The 21383-nt window shown below is 39.3% G+C and overlaps 1 protein-coding gene across 10 annotated transcripts in view; it reads left to right on the top strand.

Moving 5' to 3' along the window:
- The window catches only part of LOC128887126 (calcitonin gene-related peptide type 1 receptor-like), a 121364-nt gene that overhangs the window by 10487 nt on the left and 89494 nt on the right, over window positions 1–21383 (top strand). For 7 of the 10 annotated variants that reach the window (XM_054142647.1, XM_054142637.1, XM_054142648.1 and 4 more), the window contains exon 2: window positions 14882–14952. In XM_054142647.1, coding sequence (XP_053998622.1) covers window positions 14926–14952 — 27 coding nt within the window. In that variant the 5' untranslated portion in view covers window positions 14882–14925. Of the gene's footprint in view, window positions 1–11239; window positions 11368–14881; window positions 14953–21383 lie in introns of those variants that run through there. The other 3 variants (XM_054142638.1, XM_054142641.1, XM_054142644.1) reach the window with 2 other exon arrangements.

Raw genomic sequence — 21383 nt, 5'->3', positions numbered from 1 at the left:
GTTAACGAAGGTCGGTCCCGATAGTGCTCTCAACGTGGCCATTAAACGTGCGTGCATCTCGCGTGCATGACGCACGCACAGCTTCCATCGAGTGCAGTCTCGGTACGCACGCAGGGCGAATATCCATCCACGCTAAAACCGCGAATCTATTTGGTTCGGGAGATGCACTGTTATCGACGATAAGCACGTTCACGGCGATGTAACGTAATTCGCCGTTGTTGGCCAAAGCATTACGCCGTTGGCCTCGGAACATGTTGCTATTGGTTTGTCCCGAAACTTTCTTTCGGTTTGTTAACGCTAAACCTACCGACACTTTTTACAATTGGATGCAAATATATATCTCACCTCGTACTGAATTCGATAACACACGAAGCAATTATATAGAATTTATATATTGTACATCAGAACTATACACAGAAGTTTCGAGTTTACGTTTCATAAGTAATTCGTAAGAGAATATTTTATGTTTTACGTTACGTTTATACCATCGACATCTAAGAAATTGGGTTATTTACGTATACAGTGAAATATGTGAAATAATTGAGCGCAAGTCACGAAAGCGACTTTCGAGACAACGTAACATTTTCTTTCGAATCTCTTGGACGGAGAAATCGACAGGAACACGGAATAGTCGAGGGAGTTTGAACTCTTTCGATACGTCGAATCAGATACCTGCGGAAACGAAATTTGCATAATTCTACGAACGAAATATTTCATCCGAAATCGTACATTCCTCAGAGCTGAATATATATGTGAAGGATATATGTATACCACTGTGTACATTTAATCGATCGCATGGTTTCGATAGGATTGTTCAGGAAGCAGGACGAAGCGAACTGACACCCTTCAACGTGGCTGTTTTTTTCGAAAACCCCTTGACCGGGAGAGAAGCATTCATTCGCGCGAAGAGAAAAATGAAAAATGCTGATAACACGTGGAAAAACCATCCGTGATTCTTTTATTTCGTATTGCCGGGGTCTCATGCCTTCGAATCTTTCAGAATCGACGGAACAAAAACGAACAGTGCGAGATCGACTTCTCGGATCGTCCATCGGGTTCGCGACTTTCCGCTTCGCAGACTAATTCGATGGACCTTGGTTCCACAGAGTCAGTTCTAATGTATAATATTCTAAAAATAAAGGAACGAAATCACAGTATTCAGGATACTTGTCAGGATACTTCAGGATACTAATTCTAGAAAATGTACCTCATAATTTTTAAATATTATCGAATATATTCAGCTTGTATGCACCTCCATTCCAATCAAATTAATTTGCAAAGGAATCTTCATTTTGGAGTAATTCGATGCACTTCTATTAAAATATACCTTTGTATCCCAATCTACACACGAGAATTACACTCCTGAGCAATTCTGGAAAATATACACACCTCATTATATTTAGATACCATTGAATATATTCAACTTCTATGCGCATCCATTCCAATGAAATTAATTTAAAAACTCTCCCTCGCGCCATCCGTGATCGTATATCGTCAACATGGTTCGGCATCGATCGCGACTCGAATTCGTCCCAAAATTCCGTTGATTTTCACGAACGAAGGATCGAAACTCGAACCAGACACGCAACACCGTGTCAAGCTCTGTTGTCCTTCCTTGCGTCGAACAACAGTTTGGAGAGCAGGAGTGAGCATTCCAGCAGGACTTTGCTCCTGCCCACAGGAGCGCGAATGCGATCCAGCTACGGCGTCAGGTCAATTTCCCCTTGTCCATCGACGAACGTGAGTGGCCGTCCTATTCACCTGACCTTAATCCAATGGATTACGGCGTGTGGTCTATTTCGGAGACGAGAACTCGCGGTAAGCGCCACAACGGCTTCGAATCTGTAACGCGTCGTTCACCGCGTCATTTTTGCACCATTTTTCCGCCATTTCCCATTCAGGCCACGTGTAGTATCACACGTTAACACGCGTTGGAGCATTTCTTAAGCGAGCTTGAAACTACGCTCCGTAATAAATTTATTATACGGACAACCAGGAGATGCTTAAAGCTTACACACAAAGTAAGAGACGAGGAGAATTCCGGGCGGAAATCGAGCACGGCGCTTTAAACCTCCATGAAAACCTCCTTTAAAACTCCACGATATGGATAATCTCGCGATTTGCGAAATAGTCGAGGGTAGCGTCGCGTTATTGAATCACGAGTGAAATGTTTCGGGATCAAAGGGATCGGGAATTGAATGGAACGACGGTCGGTTTAATTCGGTAGCCTTCGAGCGGGCAAAATGCATCTCGAGGTTGCTCGTGATGCGATAAATCCGTGAATTATATCATTGACGCCGTTCCGCCGCAGCTGAAATAATAAAGCACGCCGACGGAATGTTTTATCCGACTAATAAGTAAACATTGGATTTTCGAATCGATGTTCCCCCGAGATTAACGTAATTCGACTCGATAAGAATCCTCGGTCTTGTTCCGTTGCTGGTTTTATATTATTTTCTGGTGGTCGAGGCGTAGTATACCTCGACCGTAAATTAAAAACTATATTTACGTTACGTATGCTGGCGAGAAATATTAAACAATTAATTTGTGTCTGTATTTTAGTTTAATTTTTGTATGGATTCCTCGTACGATCTAATTTCCCACCGAGAATTTATTGAAATTTTTGATTATCACCGAGTGAAATTTTGCACGTACCGAGGTTCGATCGATACTGATTAAATCTGATTTCACTGAAAATTTTCTCTGAGCTCTCTGGTCGGTTTTTTATGTAATTTACTTCGGCCTAGGTTTCAACTTCTCTACGTTCAGTTTCAGATTTTAATGAATTATATTTCCGCAACAGCGTAGCCGATTGTTATATATTTTTTTAAACGGTTTATAATTTCAGTGTTTCATCCAATTTTCAGCAAGCCTGTCCCTGCATTTCGATTTAAATTGAAAATATTCACGTGAAAATCTGTATCTCTGTGTTAAAATTACATAACATCGATATCGTTTTTCACAAAACTGGGAGGGTATATTTAATAAAAAAACAATTGAGTAAAGTTTTGTTAAAATCCCCTATTAAATAAATCCACAACGATCTTAAGATGTTCGTTAACTTGACGAAATGAGGGAGACCATTTTTAGTCGAAACGTGGCTAAATGAAAAAAAAAAAAAGAAAAGAGAAAAGAAAAACTATCTAAAGATATTCGTTAGCTGACGAAAAGCAAAACAGCATGTTGACCCGTATTTTTAGCGTGGCTAAATAAAAAAAAGACAACGTACACTTGGTCCACCAAAATTGCCACTTTTAATGAATTGCAACTCTGTCTGGCGGTAAACAAATGCTCGAAGCGCGTGCGGTGCGCATCGCGGCGCGTTCGTTCGACAGTAATTATTTATTCAGAGGTGATACACAGGCCGGATGTTTCGTGATCGCCAATTCGGGGATGCAAACATTTGTTAACGATGTGATATGCGAGGTCCCGAATGCGTCGCAGTCCCATTGCAACTTGTTTCCTATACGCAAATCAATTTGCGTTAGGAAATCGTAGGTTACTCACCCGCTAACAACCCTTTCGGTCAACCACGATTTAATTACGTCCCGGCCTTCAGTGGAGTCTCCTCGGTAACCACTTCTGTCCATACGAATCGAATCGCGAAGATTCACACGCAGCGCGACGTGTAATCAGGATTTCCTAGAACGAATTTCAATTTCGCACAATCGACTTTTTTTTTAGCTGTCTTTGGTGTTAGGTTCGTGCATTAATTGGTTCTTGGTTTCTGTACCTTGGATGCAGTTTTATTCTTAAAAAATATTCGAACACGTGTTGTTTACATGAGCACTTGAAAATTAGAAAGATACAGATCACGCTATATTTGTACGTAGATAGGTGGATAAGTATATATTTCTTAGAAAAACGTGTGCAAATGTACGTAAGTATATATGAACGTGTATATAAAGGAATATAAAAATATACAGATATGTACAAACGCGTGTAAACGTATATAAACAAATTTAATCATTTATAAACACGTATAAACCTGCATAAACATATATAAACATGTATAACCGTGTATAAACACATATAACGTGTATATAAACGTGTGTGTAGTCCTAATAAAATTCAAATTGTATTAAACATCCCTTTTTCGTAATTTTGGACAATCACAAAGATACCGTACGCACGACTTAATATTAAAAATAAATGGTCCTATATAATTTCACCACAAGTACAGCAAATCCCAAAGGACTGGTATGTATATAAAGGAGCGTATCGGACTATTATCCAGCCATCGAGTAAAATCCAAACTCGTTAGCGGACTCAACTTCCGCGACCATCGATTACTTTTTCCGAGGTACACTCTGTTGATTTATTTGTTCGATAGTTAAAACTGCCAGGGTTCGTTTAAATTACTTCGGAGTGCGGTATCTACGTGGAGTTCGCCTAAATGGTGGAAGTTTGATACGATTCTGCGCTGTACAGGAAAGTTGTCCCGAGAAAGGAGTTGGTCTCGAAAAGGAATTTTCGTGCGAAGGGGTCGTACGAAAGAGGTTTCTTTATTCGACCCCCTTGTAATCGATGATCTTTCGCCGAATTTATAGTCGCGCAACCTTTGTACGTATATTACGAGTGGTGATGCGATCGAAGGAATTAGAAAGCTTGGTGTATATATGTAGATAGACGTTTCAATGGATCGTATGGTTTACACTTTTTTTTTCTTTTTTTTTTTTTTCTTTGAAGGAAGGGAGGGTATTTTGGTTATATAAACGAACGGTTGTGGTTCACATGCAGGGCGTGTAAATACAGGGAATAACGAATGGACAGCTGCGTTGGAACAAGTAGAATTGTTTGATCGTTTTGAGCACCAGGCGTTATTGTTCGATCGTTTCGGGCATCAAGCCTCGTTTGTTCGATAGTTTCGAAAGTTTCATAAGACAAATTTCTGAGCAACGATGCAACAACACGAGAAGATAACAGCACAGATTCGTAATCATTTGTGACTCGCAGATCGGGTAATGCCTAAATTACTTTTGGACTATTTGGAGGTCTCGAAATTGACACCGATTGTTGCCCTTTGACTTTAGGTCTGAGTTATCATCTCCAGACTCTTCTACTGAATTTATTATGGGAAGCATAAAAGAGTAGTAGATCAATGTTACATTGAAAATCTCGATGAAACTTTCAAACAGAGGATTTCGATGAGTAAAATGTGATGCATAAATGCGATGAATAATTGAACATCGAGCTTTATTTAGTAACACGATAGGTTTTTAATCGAATAACTGCGCCGACCTTATGGATATTGTACGATATAAAATGAAATTCAAGAGAAGGAGATTTATAAAACGTTTACATTACGATTATTCGGTATTCTTCTTCGCTTCGCGAAATTCGCTTGGCAGCGCGTTACTAGTAGACAAATCGTCAAACGTCATTATAAATTCATTCGGGGGGATTAATTTATTGATCTCGTTCAGTGACACTTAATTCAGTGGCGCACGGTGAAATTTGAATTTTATGTAAATTCCTATCGATGAATCTGGCTGCGGGATGAAATGAAATGTGCGCGTCCGTATTCTTCGTGATTTTATAAGTTTACATCAGCTTAAATTTTCACACGCGATACACGGCGGTAACGATTACATTTTCAATATTCATCGTATCAAAAACGTAATTTACACTTGTACTTAAATTTGGTGCGTGAAATATCGGTTATTAAATATGTTAAATGGTAGTATATCCCTAGACTCAGGTATGGAGGGGCTCTTAATATTGCTGAAGACTAGAATCGAACGAGGGTTAGAAATATAGAAACTTTATAAATCTGACAAAGAAGAGGAGGCTAATAAATCTCTCAAGACTCTCTTCTCTGGATTTAGAACGTTACAGGATAGGCATTATAGAACTCCAGGAACTGTAATTGTGACGGCACTAGTTCCTGGCGCTTCTACTTGGGGAGCTACTAGTCCATGACGCCTCTACCTGTGGCGCTACTAGTCCATGACGCCTCTACCTGTGGCGCTAGTAGTCTCTAGCGCCACTAATCTAAATTAACCCCCAAACGACGGAGGATTCAATTAAATTTCAACAATTATAAATAATCTCTCCTTAAAAAACGTGCTCACCCCTGCTAAAGACTAGATTTCTCTTCACTACACATAGATCTTGATCCTTAGAAGGTTAGACCCATTCATTATTTAGTCCCAACAACTCTTATGGTCCCTTTCCTGCTGACCTAACACTGCATACCGAACCCCGACAACCTAAAAGCAATAGCGATTCCACGAAGTGAGCGACAGCGAGATTTAACGAATTCGCGTTAACCGTAATCGGTGGCCATTCCCATCTTTCAATCCTCCTTCGTTTCGTTGACGTCAGTCACCCCGAACCGACGCGAAAATCATTATCGCCGCGAATTGGCCGCGCGTGTCCGAAGCTGTCGATAGGACAGCCCTGAGACGTGTTGGGAGCAACGGTCAGAACGCGCGAGCTAATTCATTAGCGAAAGCGGATGGCGAACTTGCATGGCACCATCGCGAACGTCCAGTCACTGTTTATTTATAGTCGGTGCTACGCGGCCTCGCACGAACCCCGGACTATTTATGCTTTTTAATTAAAATCGATCGAAGTTGTTCCCTTGCCGGAGGGATTTAAAGATACAATCGACTCTGGCACTTTTGAAAAATCCCTCCTTTACGGTTTTCTTGTAAGTGGAGATTTCGAAAGTCCGCTTCGACGAGGTTTTAATTAAGCGGAAACACCTGAATACCTTCGTTATTTATGGTTGTTTCGAATAGGATCTCTTTAGGATTGCATCACGCTATTTTAAGAGGCGCGTGGTAGCGCGGAGAAAGAACTTTTTCTCGGGGATGCTCTTTCGGGAAATTTTGAGGACGTGAATTCTTTTTCTTATGGAACTATGGTTTTCCACTTTCTCGCACGTGGCTCGAGAACATGATAAACGAGACGTCGAAGTAACCTTTAAAAGATGCGAGTATTTCTAAAGGAAGAAAATCCTGGTTTTAGTACTCATCATAGATGTGTTTACGAATAATCAGAATTCTAATTTGATTAATTTTATCGTTAGCCCTCCAAAAAATGAAACAATTACAGAACATTCCCCGTACGTGTGACTTGTTCATAATAATGATACGTAATAGATTCACTATCGTTTCAGAATTGTGATAAACTAAGAAGGAAAACTTTTTAGGTGTCCATTTCTGATTGTTTTGATTTTTTGATATGTTTTAAAGGACCGAAAAACAAGATATACGTATTTTTTTATATCGGCCCGTTTTTATATTTAGGGGGTGAAACGACCCTATAAAGTTTCGTAAAAATCAGTGTAGTAAATATCTTATAAAAAATGAATAATAATCAAATAAAATAGACACTAAAATGGAGCATGTTTCGTGGATCAATTAACGGGAAGCCGATTTTGTCCTAAGATCGTTTCGATTGTTTAACCATGAAAAACGTATTAAACGAGTTACTAAGAAGAATTCGCGCGAAAAGGCGTCAACGATTGAAGCTATAATAAAAATGTTTTAACTCCCTCAAAAGATCCCGATTATGAAAACCACTTGGCATCGCACGAATGGTCCTATTCGCGGGAACTCTAATGGCGGTTTTTAGCCTTCGAGCAAAGTTCATCGAGTTCAAGGGTCGTCGAAAGCGGGAGTTCCCGAAGTAATTACGGAACAATATAATCGTTCTATCTTCCCGTGTAATTTCTACGGATTAAAAAGATTGTTTTGAAGCATACAGGGCGAGCCACGAATAACAGTTACCATCGAGGGTAGGAGAAAATGTCAGAGAAGTTGTCGATTATTAAGCCTGTAGCTGTAATTTCGAGACGCAATTAAAATTTATATATTATAAGAAAGGTTATAAGAAAAAGAAATCGTTCTTTGTATACTTCAATGCGCTTAACAAAATCTGTTTCTCGTTAACTGGTTCACGAAACGTGTACCATTTTAGTTTCCATTTTATTTTGCCTGAAGAAAGATTTTATAATCGAACATCTGTAGTTAATTCAACAGTCAAATAGAGTTCCATACGTTTTATTCGATTCTATAAGAACGATACTAAAGCAAACTTAACGTCCACGTTCTTCGTCAAGGGTTCTTGTCGATTAATACTTGATATTCAACTCCGTGCATTCTCGACGAGTGTTAAAACTGTTCTCGTGGAACCTTCGAGCTTCGTTTTGTTTTCAATACCGGTTCTACCTATTCTCCTTTGGACTTTGAATGGACGTTTGATTGTTGTCTTATAAATTCAATGAATAACCGAGTGTGCACACTTTTCCCCGTTTTATTGCTTCGGAGGCATCCTAGCCATTTTTCATTTTCGATGAATATTCAGATGCGAACGAGGCTAATAAATTAAATTTGGCAATCGTTTTGGAACGGTAAACATATTTTGGAAAATTTTCGAACGTTGCACGATTTATTAGAGCCTTTCCCCGAATGTCAAAAATTGGACGTGACCCAGATCGTAGCAGCCTCGTACTTTGCTTTGGACGATATTGTTTCGCTATCGTTGTTGAATCACGATTCTCTAGCAACATTCGCAGAGGGTATGTTTACAGGGAAATGTTGTTGTACTCGTGCTGTTATTGTGGCTGCACACTCGTTCGTTGCATCGCTGTTTATCCAACTTTACATGTTCACTGTAATGTATAATAACTTAATTTCTCCTTCTGTTTGTTCATTTTTTGAATTAAACGCTGTAAAGAGCATTGGGGAAATATTTATTATTACTCTATCGTTGTGAGGCAGTAATGAGATATGAGATCGTAAAAATGTTTAAATATCTCATATATTTCTCAGTAGCGATACGTAATTCCCATTTTCTGTTATCATTCGTCCCTCGAAATCGAAGCTAATTTTCGACATAATTAATTCCACCAAACTCTTAAGGAATAAATATTTTTAAACTACGGAACCCAGCTGAAACATTTTTCCAGATGGATCGAGCCCCAAGTATAATTAATCTGCGGATGCTATTACAGTATTATCCGCAATAATTAATCGCAATTATTTACGGGACCGTGGCGTATAAATCACTCCAAAATTTCCCCGTGTTCAAATATTCGTCAATTACGTCGCGCGTACGGCGAATGTATCGGACTATTTGTCACCATTAGCCAGTTTTGTAATCCGGGCGGCAGAATTGCGGGCCAAATAAATCCAAACGCCGCGGGTTTCCGGCTCTCAGAAATCGTCCAGGGAATAGTTGGAGTTGCAAAGCTTCGCGAGCGTTCGCACGCATCCCGAGGGATTGATTTCTTGGCGCGGCTGTTGCCGTAAATCTATTTTAACGTACACACTCTGGACGTTTATCGACGAAATAGTTTCGTCGGTTTCCTTCTCCTTTGAATCGTCCCTTCGACGCTCGCGTTTCCGAGGATGCCGTTGCGTCACTCGTCTTGAAAAATAGCGCGCGCGAATTAGTTTTCCTTGCAACGCAATTTATTCGAGCAGATCCGATGCTGTTCGAGGAACGCGAAAATTACACTTTATGGAGAAACAAATAATTCTTTTCAGAGACGGATGTCCTTCTAAAGAGACAAATATATCTCCGAGGAAACCGTTTTGAATACCAGATACCAGATTCGATATCGTTTTAGGAACGTAAAAATTACATTTCATGGAGAAACAAATCATTCTTTTCAAAGACGGATATCCTTCTCAAGAGACAAATACAGTCAGTGCATTTATAGTGTATGTATTTATAGAAAATTTCAATGTGCAAGAAACTACAAAATGCAAACACTATGCAACAATATAAAAAAGATTGAAAGTAAAGTTCGTGTTATAATATTTGCAGAATAAAATAAATTTCTATTTAGGTGAAATTTTTGTAGGCACGTTCGCGAAGATTTTATGCCTAAAAGATCCGCAATCTAGTAATAAGTACTCGTAGAGCAACCAATTTAAAATAAATGATTCCTTGAAATAAATAATTCTTACGCCGACTGTGTGTCTCCGAGGAAACAAGAAACGAATAATTGTTATCGTTTTTGCCGCCGAAAAACGCCACGGAAAAATAGTACAACTGGTCCGACTCGAATACGGGTGTTGAAATATCGATGTCACAGGTTAGAGAAAGAATAGGATGACGAATAGAGCCCCTATTAGTTGAAAATTGGAGTGCAACGCGAAACATCGATAATCATTACGTTTCGAAAGAAATGTTTGGTCCAGTGACGCAGGTTCCGTGTCGGTTGGCTTGTTGATGAATGAGGCGTATTGGTATCAGAAAGTCGTGGTCGGTGGTTAAATGGGTGGAAGCTGGCGCGGAGCCAGTAGCTGCGTGCAAGACCGCAACGCTTTAGCCAAAACTGTTTCGAGCTAAATCGGAAGTCGCGCAAACGTCTCTGGACAAGTTATAGTAATCCTACAGCGATTCGTCTCTGACTTATAAACGCCGACACGTGTTTCGTCGAGGGATCGATGAGAGGGATTTTAATTTAGCCGCGTTCGGACCTGACAGTGGAGTCGCATGTAGAGTTATGCAATGATATCTTCCTGTTTATTTTACGATTTATATTCACGATTTTTTTACAATATTTTGGAAGAGGAAAGAGAAAGGAACAAGCAATTTTATATTTAAAGATTATGTTACGAGTTCGCAGCCATTTTCGTGACGAAGGATAAACAAAGTTTGTCGCGAGTGATACCGATTACCAGGTCTCGTCACGTGGAAGTTGTTGCGAGTGGAGAGTCGAAGATAGTAGGAATCAAAGTTCCCTAGGCCAGCCTTGGTCCTTGATCGGTCCAGCTTTTTCGTTCGAAGTATACGCGAGGTACTGAATCCTCGGACTGTCCTGATACTCCTGAATCAGGAGTCCTGATACGCCTGGGTTCCTATCAGCCAAGGAAGGTCGAACGCGAATCGGTGGACGCGTGTCAGCAGAGTCTGTTCGCTCCAAGGACGATAGAATCGACGAACCGTTAATATTACAGAAAAATCATATTCTCGGTCACTGTTCGAACAAATATCGTTAATAATTAATTTAACCATTGTCCGAGATTAATATTTACTTGGTTCAGTGGATTTGGTTTCAATGGATATTAAAATATCACCAAATCCCGCACGTTTTAAATAGAACCGAGCCATACCTTATTTATTCCTTCTCTGTGTCATAATCCACTCAACCTATCGAGTTTGTTTAGGTTCGAGTGTTCCGTGAAACGTTCATCATGGTATCCACGCGTATAGTTTCTTAGAATAATCTTAGCATGCTCGTGTACCTTACTTTGGTCTACAAACGTCAGTCAGTTCAGAAACCTGTCTCGAGTCGTTCATTTCGAATCGCTCGATAAACCACACCTCTGGAAACGATCGGACTCATCGATGCGAATTCACCGAATCATAATTTCCGATTCGTATAAATTGGTAAATCAAGAAGTACGTCCTAACGAAAGTATATCGGAACGACGGGGTAACACGCGTCTAATACCTTCGTATTTATGGGATTTATGGCGGTAACGGCGAGCTACGTAGGCGAACAAAATTTGTGCGATTTTATTTAACGATAAAAGTGCGCGCTGGTGATATCTCGGTACCTCTCGTAATCCTTGGGAATCCTTTAGGAATCCTTTGGTAATAGAGAACTGTAATCGCGGAAAATGGGCGACATTTCACGCGAGAAGCTAAGGTGCAATCGCGAATTCAGCTTAGTCAGGATCGACGGAGAGATTTTGTGCCATTCAGATCTCGACGGGCAATTGTGCGGAACCGTTTCATTGAGAACTCGCAGATTCCCTCGATGGCTAGCTAGTAATAATAAACTCCGAATAAAATCGATTCATACGTGGACTGCGAGATAAATCTTGAGGGATGAAACACGACGTAATGAATGTTAATTCGATAACGCTTTCGAACTCGGAATGGTATCAATTTTCACCTTGAATCCACGTGTTTAAGTAGGATCATTTTAGGCCGCTGGGCTAGCGTAGCCCTTTAAAAAGCAAGTACCGATTGAATGAAATTTTCACGTCGATGCCTAATTAAGTCTGAAAGCGAATTTTTCCTTGAAACGGGTAAAATTGAACCGTGACTTGAATGATCGAGGCACTAAGACTCAGTCGCGCAATCAAAAGAGCGACGCGCAAAAATATCCTCTCGAGAGTGGACAAAATTGGTACGAGCTCCTTTTTGCCTGTCGGGAGGTATGGTTTAAAGAAATATCTTCTCGAAAATAAGTCGTCGAGGTCAGAACTCGAGGCTTTACGTAACGCGATTCACTTTAAAAAAGCCTCGTTGAAAAGATCCTCTTATCGCGTATTCTGCGGGTGTACGCTACCGTCTATAAACTTCGGATTACTTGAGTCCCACTTTACCGCGAATTTCTCTGGCTTTTTTTCTTTTTTTTTTTAAATTTTTCAATGCGAGGTGCTTGTAAGACTGAGCTGCATAATTTATGACGAGCTGAGTAATTGAAGCATCGTAGAGTCTATTTTCGAGCTGATGAAAAAAAAGAAATCCTGACGTAGAATTCGTTTATTAATCAGATCTTTTTATGGTCTTTTAACATTTATTAAGAATATATTGAATTCTGTTGTAATAAGAACTTCCATTGTAACGATATATTTTCAGATTATTCTATCTGGTAATTCTGGTCTTGTATCATTTTTACAGTTTAGTATTCCTCGAGTTTCTTCTCTTAGAAGGTATTCAATTTGCTACACAATGAGGTCTGGTTATTATTCAGTACATTTTCAAACGTTGCAATTCAGACAGTTTTGAATTGAATACATTTAATTGTATCGTAATATCTACGTTGATATTATGTTTCATTTCTTTTTCAACAAATCTTCTTCTCACTATTTTCGTAAACATTCGTTCTGAAGAGAAAAGAATGAACAGAAAGCAATTTATCAGAGAGGACGATTCATCTTACGATTTTCAGGGCATCGGTTATATTTGATCCCACCGAAATATTTCCCCACTCCTACCCCCATTATTCTTTAGCCCCGATTTTCGAGATATTCTTAGCAAATATTTCTCGTTCCCGTGGTTTAAATAACCTCACGAAGGATCGAATCGACGGTATCGTTCGTCGGATAATAAAACTTCGAGTTTATGCTCGGCGAACGCAAAGAAACGCTCGTTTCGGAGTCGATTTCGCGTTCTCGTTATGTTTGCTTTCCGATACGGTAATTCGTCGCGGTAATCGACGATGCGAAAGCCGCCTTCCACGTTTAGAAATGGCGATGTAATGAAAATAACCGCGTGTTACGCAGTAGACGGCACTTCGGAGTTTGATTAAGTTTCGAAGCACTCGCGCGACTTCGCTAATTCCATCGGGTGCCTCGCGGATGAATATTAACGTTAATCCTGGCAATCGCGTCGATGGGAGCGTGTTTTCGTAGCGTCGAAAACGTTTAGCGGATTGAAGAGGTCGTGGAAGCTAATGGGAGCACGATCGAACATCCGCGACGGCGATCGTTGAGGATGTTGCATTTGTAGAATTGTTTTCCATTTTCTGGAGAGGGATTGTAACGGTACCGAAGCGTCGAAAGTTGTAGTGAACATTTATTTTCTATTACGTGGATCTGCAGTGTCGTTCCGAAGATTGGAGAGGTTTGTCAGGAGAGGTTCTACGATTTTGTTTTACGATTGTGTTTCGATAGAACGAAAATATAGATTGCAGGTTGAAGCCAATAAACTAATAAAACCAATAAAAGCATATCAAGGAAGATTTCCGTATGGTTTATGCAACAGTGATCGTTACGAACAGTGTATTTATTTATAGATCTGTTTCCCATCTTCTGGAGAAGAATTATATCGATACCAATGCGTTGAAAGTTGTAATAAATATTTATTTCTTATTACATGAATCTCTACTGTTATTCTGTGGATCGAAAGGGAAAGGTTTCAATATTTTGTGATTCGACGAAAGACAGATCGCAGATTGAAGAGGCCACGGAGCAAGATTTTCGTCTGCATAATGTAACAGCGATCGTTAAATCGCGTTCATTCGTAGAATTGTGTTTCATTTTCTGAAGAGGTCCTGCACCAATTCCGAAGCGTTGAAAGTCCTCCGTTCTCTGTAAACGTTTTTGCTATCTAAAAAGGTTTCTCAACTTTAGGATTTTGTGTTTCAATCAAGCCCAAACAGTATCCCACCGAAGTTACGTTACAAGGGAAAAGTACTCGTGTCAGTGTGTCGCATACTATAATACACAAAAGAACTGATCTCAATGTCATATTTTCTTCTTAAATAGATCGTGGTATTTTCGTTATTCCAATATCGTAGGAAATACAAAAACAAATTCGAGTATGTATAATACATTAACCTCAGCTCGAGACCACTTCTCCGACCATGAATCAGTCAGGCACAGCTTCTTTTGCGCCGTGATAAATGGCGCTCCTCTTTCAGAGATGGAGAACTCGCGTGGGCGAGCCGCGTGGTGGAAATAACGCGTCAATAGCCTTGAACGGCCAATTGATTTTGTTCGGTCTCATCTCGAGAATGTCGTTAGGAACCGAGGGATAAATGGCACCAGTTTCCATCGATCGCCTTGCACGCGGACAGTAGCGTCGAAAGTGTAAACTATTAAATTAGGATTACGGATGGGACGTTGTCTCATCGATCATTTTTTACATCGGCGGTTTCGGAACTTTTTTAAAAAAAAAAACACTCTATCTCTTCTAAAAAAAGAAAAGAGAACATTTCTGTCTTGGAGATTTGAGTTGAAATCATTTTTTATATGTTTATTCTGATATCCAGATTTGGTATCGCAAAGCGACGGTGTTAGGTTCCGTTTTGGATAAATTATAAATTTTCTGGTCGTGTTTCGAGCGTACTTTCATGGAAGTTTCTGTCGAAGGCTCTGGAGATAACAGAAATTATTACTATACAAAATTATTATTATTATACGAAATTAACGTTTTGTACGTGCTTTTGTTGTTACAGTTCCCATTGAGGTTTACGTCATCGCGCCTCCTGTATCTTCGATCATGGTCGACATGGACACGCAGACCGAGGTGAGCAAATTTCTCAATCGAGAACATGTTTATTCGTCACTTAACAGTTTTTAAGAGTATTTGCGAAGCGTTGCAAACCGCTTTAATATTTGTCGTGTATTTAAGCAGTTTGAGTAGAAACACAGCTAACTCTTTAATTTATTCTTTAGTTGAAACATTCTTTTCAAATTCTCGAGATGAAAGAAATAAGTACCTCTTTTAATTCTCGATTCAGAAGAATATTTTAGTTTGAAGTGTTTTTAAGAACGTTAAGAATATTTTTAATCGTCATCTTGAAGCTAATATAAAATTAACGTAACATTATAAGGCATCATATTTCACGATTTGGCAATTAATTACGCTGTGAAATCGATCATGCATTTCGGAAACAATTTTCCCCTTGGCCATGATACTGCATTGTTCGCAAGTCAAGAGTTGGTCTGGCTGAACCGTGATCGACGTTGATCATCAACGAAATTAATGAGATTCACCGATCCTCTGTGTGTCCCATTAATTACGACGACCGGGAAGTACGCCCAGCCAACTCTACAATATGTGGACACTGTCGGCACCGTTGATATCAGAGAGAATGTCTCTACCGTTCAAGAACCGAGAAATTTCTCTTCGATACGAGCGTGATATTGCATCCTGGCTTCCGGTTTGCGCGAGTTTCGTATACAGGGAAATCCCCAAAGTGGACTAAGATGATCATACATCGTTGAAACGGGACTGATAGCTCACGAATTTGAATAATTGACGATCTTGGACCTTCCTTGAATGATAAAAGAAAACAAATTTTTCAAAACGTTCTTGAGTAGTTGGTTATTATATACCAGAACTGAAATTGTAAAGCAGTACTTTGTTTGCGTTTACCTCGATGTTTGAGATAGAAGGGCTTAAAGTAGCATACAATTAGAAAACAATGTTTAAGCGATTAGTTACTGTAAATCAGTGCTTTCATTCGTGTGAAAATCAACTACTAATCATTTTGTTAGATAAAATAATGAGAACATCTATTCCGAATTTGAAAAGAAAAATGTTCAAGGAAAAATAATTAGATAGCTAGTACTCGCCTTCATTTGTTCGTTACTTTTCAAAAATAACATCAAAGACGTACCTTTCGGATAACTCAATTCGCGAGAGAGTTATTTTAATTTAAAGTGAAATAATTCAATAATAATTTACCTTGTATGCTCACGCGAATGCTTTTCTCGTTGTAACTGCAAGTACTTAAAGAAGTTGGAGGTCCAAGGATCGAAGGGCCCGATTTAAGGGAGAATTGTTGTCTATTGTTATTCATGTAAATGAGCAACGCTTATTGGCACGAAGGGAATCCTGTGTAAATTACTACTCGCGATATCCCTTTGGGAAATACAGCAGCTGTATTCGTTTCATTGCATCGGAGAGCAACCGTTTTCTCGACGTTTCCCGCACTTCAAATAGACCATAATCAAATACTATCATCCGCAGCTTTCGTTACGAAAACGTTATTAAGGCGTAGGAATATTAAAATAAATATTAGAATGTCCTCGTAAAGATATTTACAGAGACCATTCTTTCCATATATTGTAATATAATACACCCAAAAATATTCATAGTTCCATCGTACTCCAACACCTTGTTCCACGTTCCATCTGTTCTCGCGTCTTCGAAATATTCCCAGTCTTGTCTATTTTAACATCGATCTATGAGATTCGGTGGAACTTATTATTAGAATATCTTTCAAGCCTGACAGAATAAATGGAACGCGAAATATTTGCTCGAGTAGTTTGTTTTGCTTCTCAGACCTAATAGAGAAGTTCAAGGCGTGCCATTTTCTGGCTTAAAGTTTGAAATTTTAAGAGGATTGCAGTTCCGTTACAGTGCGGATTCTGATCCTGCAAGAGAATTAGGATCAGAAGTAGAGACAATTTATTATGATTAATTTCTATACTTGATAAATATATCGTATGAATTACACAAATTTAATGGATTCTCGTATTAGGTGTATTTGATTAAAAAGACAAAATCCTGAAGTTTCTATTGGGAGACTCTACATTTTATAATTGCGTTTCCTATTTTAGTATACGCGCCTCCCAACAATAAGGAGTCGAACGAGAACACGAAACGTAGGTAAAGTGGTCGACTGTGGATCCGAGGATCGTGGGTTCGGATCACCATGCCTTATTTTTCGTTTAGACTCCTACATTATTAATTTCCGATTCAATTTTCTAATAATACTAATTCTAACGTTGTCAAAAAAAAAAAAAAAAAACGAAATCCAAGAGCTTCCATCGAAAAACCTTCTACTTCATAATTGCGCTTGGCCTGCTACAGAACCTCTCCTATTAATTTCCAATATAATTTTCTAATGATACTCCTCCGCAGAATTTCCATTCGCTCCGAGATATCTGTAAATTGATTCTGTTTCAACATCGACGATTCCGAATTAAACCATTTAGGTGACGAAATATCGCCTCTCACCTTGACATTAAAACGCTCTCGATGATATGTACCTAGGCGAATTGACTTTTATCGCGCCCTACAGCGTTCTCCCCTTCGATGATCATTTCGTTGCCCCTAATCGAGTCGCGATACGTTCGCTGGAGGATATAAAACATTTTATTTTCACGGCAATAAAGCGCGGGAAAGTCCTCCGTTCTCGACGAGAAATGCGTTCGATGAATTTTCACTGTACGTCACGTTACGATAAACGACAACAGGAAGCGCCTTTTTTTTTTTGCCACGTAGACGATCGTGGTGGGACCACGACGATTTACGACCATTAAAAACGAACGATGGTTTCTGGTAATTCGGGCTCGACGAAGTGCTATCGACGATCGATCGCCGGGGAAGTTAGGCAACTGGGAGTTCGGGAACCTTTGGGGACAAGTAGCGTACGTTTTAAAACGGCGAAGATCATCCCTTGACGAGTATTGCGAATTTCTTTTTTTATGGATTTTTTTTTTAGGATAAGTTCGAACGAATGTTGCATTTTTGGTTGGCGCTAGGATTAGTTTAAACGGGTGAAATTATTTCTTGATAAATACTGTAGACTTTTTATTTTTCGTAGAAAAGGTTCAAACGGAAGTTGCACTTTTCTTTTATATTCACTAAAAGCTATCGGAAAATCTATGTTAGGCTCATAGGCTTAATTAGACTGGTAAACCTCTGATATAAACAGTTATAACCGCGACAATGTTGAAATTTGAAAAAAATATAATTTGATAGAAATATTCGAGAAACCTCGAAGAATGAGTATATCAACAAAGACAAATTTATTCTATAACCCCAAATAAAAGGACGCCCCCTTAAAGCTTTGTAGAGGAACTCTGAAGATTTTAAGCAACAGTAATATCGAAAGAAATCTCTTTTTTAACTCATTTAGCTTGCTCCAGCTGGCTAACGAGTTTTCTAAACGTTGTCGGACTTCGAATACTTACACTTGTTCACCGAAAGATCTTAATTACTTATTTACTTGATTAGTCGACCAAGCAGTCGCCGCGTCGGCTTTTTAACCGACATCTTAACAACTTAATTGCGTACGGCCGTTTCTGGCGAACGCTAATAACCTCGTTTCGCGATTAATCATCCGCGAGAGCAACGCGTAGCTTGAAATAGAGCTACTAAAGCCCGAGGTATTGCTTCGGTTCGCACAATTGTTTGATTGCACGTTTCACGCGCGGGCAACTCGATCGCGTTGCAATTAGTTGCTCCTAGCAGAGTTTAGAAATGCAACTGTGCTCGAATTGAAATCAATTTAACGCTCAAGGTTATCGAGGGACCGTGGACGGCTCGTTGGACCAGTAGGGGGTCGTGGGTTCATGAATGGAACACCAGGGATGCCTGGTTGATCAAGTAGAACTTATGCGTGTCTATTTCGAGCATTCTAAGGGACGAGTGATTCGGAGATGAATCGTATTTGGATAATTGTACGTCTCGGTAAATTTGCATTTGGATTTATAGAAAAGGTGTAGTTGCATCTATTTAAATAAAATTTAACGCGTTGACTGTCTGGTTAATAATAGTGAAAATTCCTACAAGCTTAATATTTTAATGTTCATTGGAAGTTTTTCTTGCTGCACAGTATAAAAAATCCAGTCTTGCTTAGACGGATTACGATATCGATGTTTAATCAATGTCAAGGGAAGAAATGGTCCGATGTTCGATCTCATAGCGCTTTCCATGTTTCAGCAATTCATTATTTGCTTCGAAATCATCATTTGTCAGTTTCGCTAGGACTCCGGGTCCCCTCGGACGTATTGAAAGATCTCTGGAAAATTTATTCAGCACGCCGATGCATTTCGATGTTCTCGAGAATTTTCTATGAATCGTAAATTTCAAATGGCCTCGCAGGTGACACTCGAATGGATTCAGTTCTCAGGATCGAAGTGCATCCTTTTAGGTCAAGAAATTGGACCTACACGGTTCATTCATTTAGACTCGTCCATCCTGGCAAGGTCCGAGTAATATTCCCCGATTTAACTCTCATTAAAAGCATCGTCGACGAACCGTGATTCTCTCCTTATCCTCCATCGTTGAAAGTGAACGCTTTGACTGCAAATTGTCCATTTCTTTAACGACGATAACTAAACTACAGATGTTCACGTATTTATTTTTTATATAAAATAATAGAATCGTTGGGAAGATTAACTTTAATTTAGAAAACGATCAATAACAGTTTCTTTATCTTCATAATTTTGCTTGCATACCTACTTTCTTGATTCTGATTGTCCTACCTTCCAAAAGTATAAAAAAGTGTACGTTTAGAAAATAAGGTATACCGTGCAGAGACGAGAAGTTGACCACCGAGTCTGATTGGTGTCGTAATCTCCCAGATTATATTATAATACATAGAATTCCACACTACGCTACAGATTACAATATAGAATTCTATAGTACAATTAAGATTATACCGTTACCGATCAGACCTATCGGCCAACTTTTCATCCCTGCGTGATACTTTCATTCTAATCCTCGCTTCTTTTTCTGTACTTGTAACAACATAAACCGAAGACACAATGAAAATCGAAAATTTAATCACCGTTTACTTTCAACGATAAATATTCTCCTTCGGCAATTTGCTTGGCAACGAGGAAGCGGAGTTCTTGGGACGTTGTGTGAACAAATTCGCCACTGTTTACATTTTCCGAAGCTGCGAACAGACAGTTTAAATATTCCCAAGTGTTCCTAACAGATTAGATGTTTGAAATGGGAAACCTTAACGACGGCGTTGATAGGTTGTTAGTGTCAGGCGAATGGCGACGAACATAATACCCTACTGCGGGTGCATTAGCCGTTCTAATATTATCAAATGCCCGAGACAATGTTTGCGACAGATTCGTTATGCGTTTAAAATCTCGGGAACATTTTGAACGTTTAATAAAACGATGCTCAAACTGGAACGTTTGTTTAGATATTATCCGACGTCTACCTAGTTTCGCCGTTGCTATCTACGAATTGCAGACTCGTATTGGATACCTGATTACATCCAAACGTCCACGCGTTCTCTACGAATTCATTTGTAAGCACACTTCCCGTGCTGTCGATATTCCAGACTAAACATTCACTCGATTTCCTTAGCTTTGTTCCAAACACTTACCATTCACACTCAGCCATGATATACACAGCCCAGAAATACCATCGGTACCTACATTATTTGGCGTTGTAAGAATATGTCAGTTGATACACTTAGGGTAGTCGTTTACGTCAAATAAAAACTGACGTATCGCCATTGAAATGGAAGTTCGTATCGCAAGATTTATTTGGTCGCTTCTGGTAACAGAGAAAGCGGTTAAATAATTATAGTAGCGATTCATAGTTGGTATATTTACTATAAATTAATAAATTTGTTATAAAATATATAAAAGAATATATTTTATATACATCGTGTATAGTTTGTGTACATTATTTTTTTTTCATGCATACAATCCACAGTCTATAAATTATCATTCGTTACCTGTTAGACAGAACAATAGAACGAATATTTTTCCTATCCTACTATATCGTGCATATAATATTACTATATTAATTAATAGAGTATATTCTACATACACCATTAAAATGAACGTTATAAATGCACACGATCCACAGTCTGTTAATACTGGTTTGCCTGTTAGGCAAAACAGTGAAACGTACATTTTTTTTTTACACAATTTTCAACCCCTCTGGATTTCCCAATATCTCCATCTATACGATGCTTACTCACACAGTCCGATTTGTACAACCTCCCTCCGCTTCCGTTATGTCCGAGCGTTTCGCATCGAAGGTGCTCTTGATTCGCCGCGAAACAACTATCGGTCTCGTTAAGAGGCTCGTTCGTTCAGAAATTGAACTCCTCGACGAGTTTCTGAAATCGAAGTTCCGCGTAGCAAGAAGCTGATCGCTGCGCGAGTGCTGGCTGATTGCGAAAATTCAGCTTTCCATTAGAAAAGTTCCGAGCCGTTCAAGCTGTCAATTTAACTCAGAAAAAT

This window comes from Hylaeus anthracinus, unplaced genomic scaffold (assembly GCF_026225885.1).
Source record: "Hylaeus anthracinus isolate JK02 unplaced genomic scaffold, UHH_iyHylAnth1.0_haploid 11985, whole genome shotgun sequence".
Classification (NCBI taxonomy): domain Eukaryota; kingdom Metazoa; phylum Arthropoda; class Insecta; order Hymenoptera; family Colletidae; genus Hylaeus; species Hylaeus anthracinus.
The sequence above is the reverse complement of the archived record's forward strand: the minus strand, read 5'-3'. Positions and strand labels throughout refer to the sequence as shown.